We start from the raw sequence: 14,381 nt of genomic DNA on the forward strand, positions 1-14,381 counted from the left end.
CTATATAAAGAAATACAACAAAAAGCTCAGGGCGATTTGTAACTCAAATTAACCCGTTATGCGGATTGTATGCAGGCACTCCTCATGTATTTTAGAATGTCAGGTTCGCATCTTCTCTCTTTATTCCAGAGCATTTGAAGTTTTGTATTTGTTATCTTTGAACTGATTATGAAATTGGCATGATCCATTTACCTGACATAATAAATTGTTACATTTGATTTTATTCCGACTGACTCTGAAATTGTTTTCCCAAGTATATTAAACGGATTCGTAAGTTACTGCAAGTTTTGCATCAGATTAGTGACTACTAATATTTGGCACTAATTCAAGTGTACTTGGTTTTACAAAGACAAGAAGTGCATTTTCGTTTAGGGCAGCAAAAGTACTGCTTGACCAATCTAAATCTGGGTATGTCTTACCTGTTTTAATTTAATGTTACTTTAAATAAGTGTCCAATCCAAAGCTATTGTAAAGTTGGTTGAAATATCTGTAGTAGTGGCCGTACCTCTACTGAAGTAAACGTTACGTTAAATTCAAGTGTATGCAATTCCATGGTGGCTATATCACAGTATGTTTGATTGTGTAAGCATGAATGTAACCGATCTCAGGTATATAGCAATTACCTCTGTTTGGTGACCGAAGCTGGCGAGCTTGTGATCGTGAGACCCACGTTAAACAAGGCATAAGGACCTCTGAGCAACAAAGCTTCCTATTATGAATGGGTAAAATATAAGTAAAGAGTTAAATCGAACAATCAAATGTATTGCTAAACTATTATATAATTGACCAATAACCAATTGGCAATCTAACTTAAATTCGAGGTCATGATAAAATGGAGTCAGATATAAAATGGAGTCAGATAAAAGCTTAAATAGAATTAAATTACTTTGCCATGCGGAAAAACTGTAACACACAGAGACCTTCACCCGTTCTATTGGATGCCGCCTTTGGACTGATCTAGACGGGCTTTCAGCTTGCTGCCATCTAGCGCCATTTGATGACACCCGGCTTCTGGACTATTTTTGGAGCGGGCTGGATGACAGCATCGCCCAACTGATGCCGGAGGATTATACCGGCTGGACCCTGGCTCAGTATGTTGGTCCAGTATACACTATACGGTCCAAGCTCAGACGGCTGCGGAGCTTGGCTCGCTGTTCCAAGTGTACTTGTTCCAAGTGTTTCCCTATGTGTTTTATTAAAGTATTCCTGCGTTTAGATCCACTTCCTTGTCTACTCATTTACACATTTGTGACATGAAGCTTTATTTCCTAGCATTGTTGCTCTGAGCAAGATGATTAATTGTAAACCTTTTTAATAATAATATTGTGTAATTTAGTAATAGGGGATTGTATGTATTGTAATATTTAATCTCTATTCGAATACATTTCTGCTAATAATCCCAGAAATATGTTCATGCTTAATATTTCCTGCATAATTACATAGATTTCTTAATTTTTAGTGAGTTGTTACCTGTGCCGCCAGTATGCAGAAGACACGCCGATTTCTATATTACAGGGCCTTTTCCTGCCCAAAAAGATCATTGCAGATAATGTTCGAAGTATCAATTAATGTACATACATACAGTATATCCTAAAAACTACTCATGTGCGACTGATATGCTGCAGGTCAATTTTTTGGCTGTAAGTCAATGATGCCCTCTGTCGGTAGGGAATAGTAAGAAGGCCGCTCGAACACTTCCGGTGGCTTCACCGCCTGATGGGAGTTTAGAATGCAAATGAGCAATCAAGTCATTTATATAGATATGTGGTCACATCACGAGTTTGATTCAGCAAACTCTTTCCCTGCAGTTTATGGAAACGGCTTTCTGTGTTTTTGATGTTATACAGCAGGGGGTGCCATTATGCGTCTTATGAAAGGGTACTAAATTTCCTGATCAGTGTTGCCAGATGGTTAGGTTCCTGCCCAATTGGGCAGCTTTGAATTTAATTGTGTGGGTAAAAATGGGTTTGGGCAGGTGGACAACTTGGGCTGGTTTGGGGTCAGTTCGGCGGTTTTCAAACATCTAAATGTTATATAGTCTAATTGGTTAATAAACAAAATGCAAGTGTACATGTACTCCATAAAATCAGCCATCATGACGTTACTAAACACACAGGCCCACTAGAGTTGCTGATCAGCAGGCAGACGTGATCATTCATGACTGATGGTTTTTTAGCGTGATAACTTGTAGCTGTATATTCAAATGTTCGCTATGCCAAAGTGGCATAAATATACAGTAAGTTGTATCTACAGTAAAGAGTGGGAGACATGTATTACACCTGTGGTGGGAGATGACTCAAAGCAAATATAACCAGCTCTAAGAGCAAAAATAATATGACATCAAATATGGGACAAAAAGGTTAGCGCATTCTTGTTTTTTGATCGTACAGTATGCATCAACGAATGCCACATTTTGGCTGTGGTGTGTGTGAAATGTTTGCTAATAGGGGTTATGCGGAACATACTTCCGGGTTCTACAAAACGGGTATAACTACTTCCGGTCGTCAGCTACTGAGGTAAACACAGCGTAGGAATGGCGACCTTTTATAGCCGGTGTTTACAGGAGCTATCCATTCTATCCATTTCAGATGTACATCGTATTGCCAAACGGACGTCCAGAGCCCCGAGTACTCCGTTAGATAAAGGATTTACGTTTTTACGCCTCCTCATTTATTCATGATTATGAAGGTATGTAAGTTAGAATATGTAGCTTTTGCTAATGGCACCCGATGTAGAGTTGGCTAACTATCAGTAAGTTAGTTTAGACTTAGTATGCTATCAGTAGTTTAACCTTTTATATTTGCTTGCAGACGATTAAAACAATCAAATGAAGACTGCATTTTATTTTTTTATAAAACATTTTTTTTCTGAAACTTAAGCATTCGTGACATTTGAATTAAAACAGAAATAAGAATTGTATTACAAAAAAGCGAAAAATAAGTTACCTCAGAGATCACCTACCGCTGCAGATGCGTACTGAAGTGCAAACCGGAAATGCTTATACCTGTTTTTACGGTTCGAACGTTGGGCGTTCCGCATAACCCCTATTACGTTGCTTATTCCGATCACTTATATTGGGCAATTTTTGCACTTAAATTGGCTTATTCTTACTGTTGACAGAAAATTATGCATGTGTTTTACGAGGGTCAAAGTCATTGGTTAATTTCTTGATTGCCGTTTTGACGTAGTTTCCTGGACATTTTCGTCATTCTCTTTAATGTATTTTCCCTGTTTTGATCTGTTTTCCTGGGAAATGTATATATTTTCATTTTATTTTGTCATTTTTGTTTTGTTTTAAGGAGATACAAATTGTGCTTATCAACATTGATTGACATGGCAATAAAATGATATCACATTAGTTTGGCAGTTAAAGTTTTGGGTGGGTTTTTCTTGGACTGGGTGGGAGTTGGGAGTTGGCTGGAAATCATTGACTCAATCGGGCAACACTGCTCCTGATCAAAACACAGGCAAAGAAGAAGCAGAAACAAGTGATAGAATATGTAAGAAGATGCATAAATAAAATATTGTGATCATCAATAAATCCAAACTGCCTAATTTTACTGAATGTAATGTCGACACAGGACGAGGTATAGGACTGTCCAAGCTTTGGAGGTGTTGATGGACTCGATCTACTCCTGTTTTGTTCATCCCTTTGAATCCGACCTGGATGTAGTCTTTGATGATTACATGATTTTCTCAGCTTTTTACTCAAAATGTTGCATTTTTATATAAAACGTACCCACATTCAAGCGTTATTGAAAAAATAATGGATTAAGCTAGAATAAAATGGGATTTTTGTTTAAAAGCAGATGGTCTGTTCTTTCTTTTGATATATTGCATTTTCACTTTATGAGGACAAAAACCAGCGTTTATACTCCTCTGGAGGTGCAGAACTTTATTCAGGCTTCCAGAAAGGCACTAAAATCAAAATGAAGGAGGCTAGATGAGACTCATGAGGAAATACACACGGTGGTCTGAGAGGATACAAACAGAACATTCCAGATACACAAACACAACAGCACACAGCAAGCTATAGCACTGAACACTTCAATCTAAGAGAGGTTGAGACACGTTTATTTGAATGTGTTTCATCCTTCATTGTAAAGATTCTTCAGAGAGAACACAACCTCCAGCTACAGTTCATGCTTTAGTGTCTTCTCGTCCTTCTGCTTCAATAAATATGATGAGGTGCGGTGGTCCCTGTGAAGCCACTCTGACAGGACAGGTAAACTCCATCATGTCAAGGAGTGGGCCAGGTTAAGACAATGACGTTCCCAAGACTGTTATGGCTCTGTTCACAGTTCGTCTTTGTAATAGCCCAACTTGGCGTTGGACATCTCCTTCCGTAGCAGCAAGACCTCCCAGAACATCTGCTCTGCTTGGAAAAACACAGCATTATGTCAATTTTAGAGGGGAAACCTTCATAAGAACAAACATCTGCTTATGCATGTTTATTTTTACCACTCGCTGTGTTTACATAGACCCTAATAATCTGATTATAATTGGACAAGCAGCACAGTCGGAATAAAAAAAGTCACATGTAACCATGTCAACCGGAATGAATTGGCCAAATCCGATTTAAATTTCATTTCGATTATGGTGGTTTAAACCTTTTCTAATCCGTTTAATCAGGATTTGATCCGTTTGGACATTAGGGTGTTCACACTTGTAGTTCGGTTCTCCTCGTTCTTTTGGTCCAGACCAAAAAAGAAAATAATACATTTAATGCTGTTTCGCTTTACGTTCACTGTCATTTTAACACAGATCCTAAAAAAACGGCTTTTATGACATATATTTTGCACTCGCTGTATGTGTGCGTACATATGATGGTACAGTTGGTAGTCAACCAGAATGCCATTACCGCCGCAGCAAAGTCACGCGGCAAAAATAAACCAGTCGCATTTCAAAGTCGTTCGCGAAATGACCACCAGGTGCAAAACAGGAGCAATTGCCTACAACAAACATGAAAAATTTAAAAAGAGCTATTGACATTTGCTGTACAATAATGAAACAACCTAAGATTTGGTGGAGTTGAAACTGCATGTTTTTACTTACTGCAATAATAATTGTATTATTAAATAAAGAGTGTACAATTACTGTTTTAATTGTACACAAGAAAGCTGCAATTTCTTAGTCAATACAAATTTAAAATGTTGCAAGAATAAGATTCTCTATTTCTAATTTTGCATAGCAAAGTGAAACGCTAAACTCGACTTGTTTTAAATAAACTGTACCGACTCTTTATTTAAAGCTTGAAATGTGAGATGGGGATTTAAACTGAATTAATTTGAGTGTTCTTTTACATTTTCATTGTTTTTTATATTGAAAGCAATACTATTTAGTTAGTCTGTTATTTTTGGTAGCCAAGTCAACAAAATCAGTCTTTTTTCTTATTTGTTCAAAGTATGGATCTGTTTTGAAAATTTTCTTTCGTTGCTATGGCCGGGTATCACTGTCAGTCATCTCAATTTCGTGAATGATTCACAAAACAATAATTTAGCAGATTAAAGACAATCTTCATCATCTTCAGGCCATTGTGATTTTCTGGTGCGATTGGCTGATAATCTCCTTCGAGAGCACCTTCGGGTCGTCTGTGCAGCGCAACAGAGGCTCTACTGGAATGTAGCAAATTGATGTAATGTGCAATTATTAATTAAACAAAATTCTTGACCTAAATAATCTGTTACCAATTTAACCATCAAGAACGGTAAAACATAAACGCTGTCGACCAACATCGGTTAACAGCATGTAGGGTACAATGTTATCGTCTAAACGCCTATTAATAAAAATTACAGACAATGAATAACAAAGCTCCGAAACGTGTTTCGAATCAATAAATGAACATTTCAGAAGTTTTTATTTTTGACAAACAGCCTATTAAACTACAAACAAAATTATGAAGATGGTAGAGCTGAGATTCGAACTCAGAACGCTTGAAGCACCGCGAGGCACGTTGAAGCGTTGACCACACAGCTATCGCCTGAACGTCTAATGGGCATCAGCTTAATGTCTTATGCTTACACAAAGCCTCATTGATGTAACATTTTTCTATTGCAATGTTTATGTTGAAATGTTCTCATTATTTATTAAAGAAAATGATGCTAATCATAACAACCTACAGTAAGCCTATTTAATTCTTAATTAATCCTAAAACACAAATGCTGCCGACTAACATCGGTTAGCAAGTCCTGACAATGTTTTAATTTTACGATCATTTAGTTTAATTTATTTCACTGTTATGTTTCAGTTCATAAATCTAGGCCTACTAACAAATTAAAATAACACAAAGTATAAGACACATAACCTTTACATGCATTGCCTTTCTAGCTATAGAAAAACTGGGCACACAATGTTAACGTTTAGCCTACTTTGCTTAAATATGATGCAATAATAGAAGTCTACATTTGTTTCAGTTCTAAATTTGTACTGTAATTTCAGTATTGGGATTATGAATCCGTTTAACTACAGTACTTCGCTTGAATTTATCTGCTACCAGTTCTCAAAGAGCCGCAGCAGATTACGCAATAGAGAGAATAAACTGACACTTTTCAAAGTCGGTGATTGTAGCACCTCTTAGCTGTAAAAGGCAGCAAATACACACCCCACAATCCCGCAGGAACGGCGGCGGTAAAAGTATTATTCTGGTTGAGTACCAACTGTATACAGTGGGGAGAACAAGTATTTGATACACTGCCGATTTTGCAGGTTTTCCCACTTACAAAGCATGTAGAAGTTTTTATCATAGGTACTCTTCAACTGTGAGTGACGGAATCTTAAACAAAAATCCAGAAAATCACATTGTATGATTTTAAAGTAATTAATTTGCATTTTATTGCATGACATAAGTATTTAATACATCAGAAAAGCAGAACTTAATTTTTGGTACAGAAACCTTTGTTTGCAATTACAGAGATCATACGTTTCCTGTAGTTCTTGACCAGGTTTGCACACACTGCAGCAGGGATTTTGGCCCACTCCTCCATACAGACCTTCTTCAGATCCTTCAGGTTTCGGGGCTGTCGCTGGGCAATACGGACTTTCAGCTCCCTCCAAAGATTTTCTATAGGGTTCAGGTCTGGAGACTGGCTAGGCCACTCCAGGACCTTGAGATGCTTCTTACGGAGCCACTCCTTAGTTGCCCTAGCTGTGTGTTTCGGGTCGTTGTCATGCTGGAAGACCCAGCCATGACCCATCTTCAATGCTCTTACTGAGGGAAGGAGATTGTTGGCCAAGATCTCGCGATACATGGCCCCATCCATCCTCCCCTCAATATGGTGCAGTCGTCCTGTCCCCTTTGCAGAAAAGCATCCCCAAAGAATGATGTTTCCACCTCCATGCTTCACGGTTGGTATGGTGTTCTTGTGGTTGTACTGTACGGGCCTGGACATGAGCTGGCTTGAGCAGGGGGACCTTGCGTGCGCTGCAGGATTTTAATCCATGACGGCGTAGTGTGTTACTAATGGTTTTCTTTGAGACTGTGGTCCCAGCTCTCTTCAGGTCATTGACCAGGTCCTGCCGTGTAGTTCTGAGCTGATCCCTCACCTTCCTCATGATAATTGATGCCCCACGAGGTGAGATCTTGCATGACGCCCCAGACCGAGGGAGATTGACCGTCATCTTGAACTTCTTCCATTTTCTAATAATTGCGCCAACAGTTGTTGCCTTCTCACCAAGCTGCTTGCCTATTGTCCTGTAGCCCATCCCAGCCTTGTGCAGGTCTACAATTGTATCCCTGATGTCCTTACACAGCTCTCTGGTCTTGGCCATTGTGGAGAGGTTGGAGTCTGTTTGATTGAGTGTGTGGACAGGTGTCTTTTATACTGGTAACGAGTTCAAACAGGTGCAGTTAATACAGGTAATGAGTGGAGAACAGGAGGGCTTCTTAAAGAAAAACTAACAGGTCTGTGAGAGCCGGAATTCTTACTGGTTGGTAGGTGATCAAATACTTATGTCATGCAATAAAATGCAAATTAATTATTTAAAAATCATACAATGGGATTTTCTGGATTTTTGTTTTAGATTCCGTCTCTCACAGTTGAAGTGTACCTATGATAAAAAAGTACAGACCTCTACATGCTTTGTAAGTAGGAAAACCTGCAAAATCGGCAGTGTATCAAATACTTGTTCTCCCCACTGTATGATTTTGATCATAATTATGTTTTGGTAATAAAATGTAAATTTAAAAAAAGCTATACAAATAAATAAATAAAGTACTTTTGTAATTTCACTCAAGTAAAATGGAAAATAAGTACTTTTTACTGGAGTAATATTTTGTTATGGTCTCTGTACTTGATTTGAGTAATTCATCCCTTATCAGTGAATTTATGTAAAACTTAGAGTTGATCCATGTCAATAGGTGGCAGTGCAGTCTCTATCACCATTGTGGTAGCTGTAAGAATACAGAGTACAGCAATGCTAACACTAGCTAAAGACCTAAGCTGTGTCCGAAATTGAATACTTCGCTACTATATAGTATGTGAAAAACAGTACGCCAACATAGTAGTATGTGCGAATACATAGTATTCAAAAAACAGTAGGCGGAAAGTCCCCGGATGACCTACTACTACCGGCGAGATTCTGAAGTGTGCACACTTTACTATCCCATGAGCCCACGGGAGAGGATTTATGAATGGAGGTGAAGTGACACAAATGACACTGGTAGGTCACATGATAATGACAACATGGCAACACATTCATACTATATAGAACATACTTACACAGTTGACCCTGATCCGTGCCTCAATTCCGCAATATTACAAATTTGTCAAATAAAAAATTGTAATCTTTTAATATACTTGAATTTTGAATAAAGCTTTTATCAAAATATATTTTGGTAAAGAACTTGCACATATTCATGTTCAGATGAATATATGATAATTTCATACTGTAAAACCATAAATCATTTTATAATTAAAACTAAAACGGATACTTACAGTATATGACTATATTAAATCCATGCAGAAAACAGCATCAAGCTTGGATGCTGATTTGTAGCTTTGAACGATCTAAGTCTATAAGATCAAATATTATATATTAAATATTACTATAAGTTATTAGCTTACCATCTTGTTGTTTGACTAGTCCTTGGAGGATGTAACGGATGTAGGTGAAGAAGTTGCAGACGGACGTAATCTGAGGTAGGTAGAGAAGAAAAGTGTGTCAGATGTATGGAATTCAGTTTATGCTTTTATTATGGTATAACAGGCTTAATTTTCTTCACATATATCTATTATTTTTCAGATTTATGAAATAAATACTTATATATTTATTAAATTTTTTTGATATAAGTTTGAAATATCTTTACTATAGCTATTTTTCCATCCACCTATTTTTATTCGCATTTTGGGATATTGCATAAAAAAACGCTGGATGGAGATGCGCATAAATTCTAAAAATGCACGTAAAAAATACGTATGCGCTCAACTGAGTCAGATACATTCTTTATCTGATAAGAAAACATGCACATAAACTACGATGGAAACACATTAACAGAATAAATTCCTTGATGCGCATAAAAAAAGACGTGACTTTGCGATGGAATGGGATGACTTGACTAACCAGTGGACCGAACACGTTGCAGAGCATCTGAAATGCTCTTTTAGTCGTTCTGAAATGCAAAGTCTGTCGTCAAAGTGGTTCTGTTTAATTCCCTCCAAGAACTCTCTTACACAACTGTGTTACCAAACAGCAGGCATCCGCCTCCGAAAGCAAGTTAACATGACCGTGTTAATAGAGTTTGGTCTGCGCGCTGAGAGGAGTAGGTACGAAAAACTTCAATTTTTCTTAGTGATATTTACGCCAGTTTACCAGGAAGTGACAATTTTGTTCTCTTCGACTCACTGGATGGAAACAGTGCTTTATTCACAACTGCTTTATGCAATATTCCAATTTCACGCATAAGTTAAATTCTCAACTTTGGATGGAAACAGCTTATGACAGTACCAACACAATCAACACTAGAAGGATTTGACTAATAATGTTTATGGTAATTGACCCTAATCATTCACTCCTGACAATCACAAGCATATAGCAAGCCAAATTAATTTACAATATTTATCAAGACTGGATGGGGAGGTGAACTTGTAAAACATAAACATTACATAAACATTTTCCAAACAAGGATGAAATATGCAAATTATCCCCGGCCTCGCACCAACTCAGAGATCCACTCGGTCGGGTCAACTTTACTGTAGTAAACAATGGTATCGCTCTTTACAACGTCGGACACATAACGGTAATTAATACGATTAGCCTTTGCTTGACTACGTTATCAATCAGCTAATAATGTGTTACTAATGTTACACAGACCATGTTCCCGTTCGCCATCTCAGAGTCAGTCGGCTGCCTTCTAAAAATCAGCATCCTTAGAAATGCTTTAAACACCTTTGAATGTCAGTGGCAAAAGAAATATAATTCATCATAACATAGTAATATACATCATATACATAATTCACCTACTATATTGCTAAATATACCCGATTTTTCTCATCAACAGAAAAATATCCCGGTATAACCTGGCTTCTCTTAGACTCCCCTGCTTCAGAGAATATTTAATGATATGCTAAAGCCCGCCCCTACGTTGACGTGATTGGTTACAAGGTAGTTTGTGATGTCAGAAACACCGGCGATTTCAAACCACGTTTTTGAGACTGTCTTTGGTTCACTGCAGTTTTAAAGAGAAAATACTCAGCACTGGAGTTGACTTATGATTTTGCACATGGTTTGTCTTATAGCATATTAAAAACACCACATAGACGTATAAACAACATAAAAAACTTGATTTTCACCACAGGGGGACTTTAACGGTAGTCTCTATTTTATCTCTGAGGTTTTGTCTTTGGTCTGCCTCAGTCTCCAGGTGAGACTTCCTCAGTAGAGTCTTTAATCTAGTCATCTTCTCAAGAGGCCGAATCTGCTGAAGCGAATGTAGGTTTCACGGTCAATTCTTTGCATTTGCTCTTTTTATCCACTTGCTCAATTTGGTAGGATGGTCTTAAGTCAAATACATTTGATTTTGATATTCAAACCATTAATTCTATACACATAATTATGCTGCTCTCATTTGAATCTGCAACACAAACAAAAATAAATAAAATATTTTCTGAAGATCTATCAACCCAAAGCATCCATATTTCACTAAACGAAGATGTTGTGAAGCCTATCTACATTTGTAAGACTGTGCGCGGCCGTTTGTAAATAGAATGTTTATCGAATAATAAGTAAAAAATGTGACACTCACCCGATAGCGGCAGAACGGAGACACGTAATAATAGCTGCTGGAATCACCAAACTTGATTCTGTGCTTGCAGGTTTTGGTTTGACCACACAGGGCACATTTCCTACACAGCGGGAAAGAGATTGAAAGCAATTAGAAATATATTATACCACAAACTTGATGGACATCTGAGGAGGGATTTACGACTATAACACCTGGGTGAATAACTAAATGAAGCACAACTCCCTGAAACACAGACACAGGGCGGCACGGGCCAGATCGGGGGACCGAGGGTCTCATCACGATTCACTTACACAAGAGTCTGTGCCATCCTGCCACAGGAAGAGCCCATCAGAATAAGAACAAAACCAACAAAAGAACAGAAAAAAAGAATGACGAATGAAAGTCATGCAGACAGACTCTGAAATAAAAATAACAAATTGGATCTGACAAACTTCAGATACATATCTAATAATAACGGTTTGATTAAATGTAAATTAATGTAGTAGGGAAAGTGTATATTTTACATTAGTCTTTTTTTACATTTTAATAATAATTAACTAAATGTACACACATGATACTGTTTGTTCTAGAAGCCATTTTTCTCGAATATACATCACAACAGGGAAGAAAACAATATCGCAACTTCCATTTCATGCCGACATTAAGGTGACGTTGTTGAAGTGTAATTACACAAGTATGTATGGAGTAATATTTACTAACTACATGTACTTACTATAGAATTACGTTTAGAGTTTAGTTTATGCAAATTTGGTTACACTTTATTTTAAGGTGTCATTGTTATAGTGAGTAATATTTATTGATATGTGATATGTTTATGTTACATAGAGTAATATTAAGCAACTACATGCACTTACTATAGAGTTAGGTAGGATTAGGATTTGGTTGAGGGTTAGTTGCATGTAATTATGCATAATTTACTGTTGTTACTATAGTAAGTACATGTAACATATGTAACAAGGACACTGTAAAATAAAGTGTTACCAACATTTACTGCAATAGTACTGTTACAGTAAGTACATGTAATGTGTAACTACGTCACCTTAAAACAAAGTGTTACACAATAAATTAGTTTACAAATAAAGGCAACCATTAATCTACTTCTTAAATGCATTTGATGCCATTGTCACATTCATTGTTTATTTGCAGGATACATGGCTCATATTAGGAGTGATCTGGATTTCTAAAACGACTTCCTCCACAGAGTAATGTAGCGCCGGGCCTCGTGTCAGTGAAGTGGGTGACACTCACTTGGGTCCTCCACACTCGACGGCAGACGCTTTGACCACCGGCAGCGGCTGGAATCCCACCGGCTCCACACTCAGTGTGTTCTGCTCCACCGCCTCCAGGATCGCCGATCCAAGCTGTGGATCACACAAACTACACATCAGCCACGCACAGATCTATTCACATTAACATTTCTAACATTTCAAAATGCATTTGGAAGAGTCTGATTCAGTTTACTGAGGCTTTGTTTGTTTGCATGCGCCGTTTTAATAAACTGGTTTATAAATGATTCACTGATTAGTTTGAATCTTTAACCATAAGATAATCCCTTACGCCACTAAAGGCTTTTTATCAAAGAGTCCAAAAAACATGTAAAAAAAGCAATTTGAGCGTTTTACTGAACACAAGAACAACTTACAAAATAAACCAGAAAACCCAAAAAGACCTAAGTGTGTATTGTTTACATGTGTACATTTGTTTATAACTGAAATAAATTGTTATATTTTACTGTTCTATTCAGCAATATATGACACAAGATTATCTGCTATGTATGATGTTTTTAATGTTGAATATCAAATAAACAGGGTATCTATTTGTTTTTCGAAAACAAATGTAAGACTTTAAAGACCCCCTGTGGTGAAAATCAAGTTTTTAATGTTGTTTATATGGCTATGTGGTGTTTTTAATATGTTTTAAATAGAGGTGGGCATAGATTAATTTTTTTAATCTAGATTAATCTAGATTAATTTTGAAATTAATCTAGATTAAAATGGCTCATTTGAATTCTGCCGAAGGCATTCATAATATGTGTGCTACCCAAATAATGACTATAAAAGTAAGTCTTTGAGAACGGGTTTCTCAAGCCAGGTGGCGCATTAGACCAGGGGCTCATCTCCTGTTTCCAAAATGCATCACAAACTGCTTGAGAAAGCTGTTCTACTCATAGACTGTAAAAGGTTACTACTGTACTGTTACCGTCCGTAGGCAACATTAGGTAGGCCTATGTTATTATCAACTACTATAGGCTATCAATTAGGGATGGGCGATATGGCCTAAAATCTATATTGTGATATACATTGCAGCCTCTTGTGATAACGATATACAGTATATTATAATAAAACCATTTCAGAACAGATTACACAGACCCATGCTAAACAACTGCTGAATGTATTTTTTTTTAAGGGTGTATGTAGTTTTGAGAACATATATTGTGCAAAACTGTAAGTATACAACATAATTTTGCAGATAAATAAAATTTAAGTACACTAGCTGCAGAGACTTAAGTAGGTCTAATGTTTATTATGGCTTGGAGCTTATGAAACCCCAAATTTAAAATTAGAATATTGTCTAACTGATGTCTTTTCAGTTAAAAAGAAACACAACAAAGATTCTTAAAATCGAGATTATGTGCTACACCACTAAGATATATTGGAATGGGAATAATACGCGCGCGCTGGTATTCAGTGATATCATGTTTCGTTTTGAATTTGAGGTGGTAGAACGGATTAGTCGTGTGTTAACTTACTGAACTGTTACCCCACACACTCTGTATATGGTTTGCTGCTGCTCGTCTGACGGCTTAAACCCGAACCAAGTCCAAAGATCGGATGTTGCACCGATCTTTTTCACCAGCTTTCACTTTCAGCCGTGTTTACTTAAGATGACGACGAATATGCGTTGCAGCCGGGTTTACCTCGCGGCCGCGGGTAGATTGCGTCATCATAGCTTGTGTAGTATAGAGCCATCTCCCAACCCAACTTGGAGAATAGATTAACGGCGATATTTTTTTTATCGCGCGATAAGAGACTCACGTTAACGCCGATAACGGCCCACCACTAGTTTTAAAGCAAACCATGTACAAATTCAAATGACAACACCATTGTTGAATATTTTCTCCTTAAAACTGCAGTGTCAAAAA

At 37.3% G+C, this 14,381-nt stretch overlaps 1 protein-coding gene across 4 annotated transcripts in view; it reads right to left on the reverse strand.

Annotated features, from left to right (window-relative positions):
• Positions 1 to 3,880: 3,880 nt before the first annotated feature.
• Positions 3,881 to 14,381, reverse strand: part of rab3ip (RAB3A interacting protein (rabin3)) — a 50,240-nt gene continuing 39,739 nt past the window's right edge. For 3 of the 4 annotated variants that reach the window (XM_082167952.1, XM_082167951.1, XM_082167949.1), the window contains 4 exons: positions 12,488 to 12,600; positions 11,240 to 11,339; positions 9,063 to 9,132; positions 3,881 to 4,378 (listed from right to left, as the gene is read on the reverse strand). In XM_082167952.1, coding sequence (XP_082024078.1) covers positions 4,296 to 4,378; positions 9,063 to 9,132; positions 11,240 to 11,339; positions 12,488 to 12,600 — 366 coding nt within the window. In that variant the 3' untranslated portion in view covers positions 3,881 to 4,295. The remainder of the gene's footprint in view (positions 4,379 to 9,062; positions 9,133 to 11,239; positions 11,340 to 12,487; positions 12,601 to 14,381) is intronic. The other variant, XM_082167950.1, reaches the window with a different exon arrangement.

This window comes from Leuciscus leuciscus (assembly GCF_965113295.1).
Source record: "Leuciscus leuciscus genome assembly, chromosome: 4".
Classification (NCBI taxonomy): Eukaryota; Metazoa; Chordata; class Actinopteri; order Cypriniformes; family Leuciscidae; genus Leuciscus; species Leuciscus leuciscus.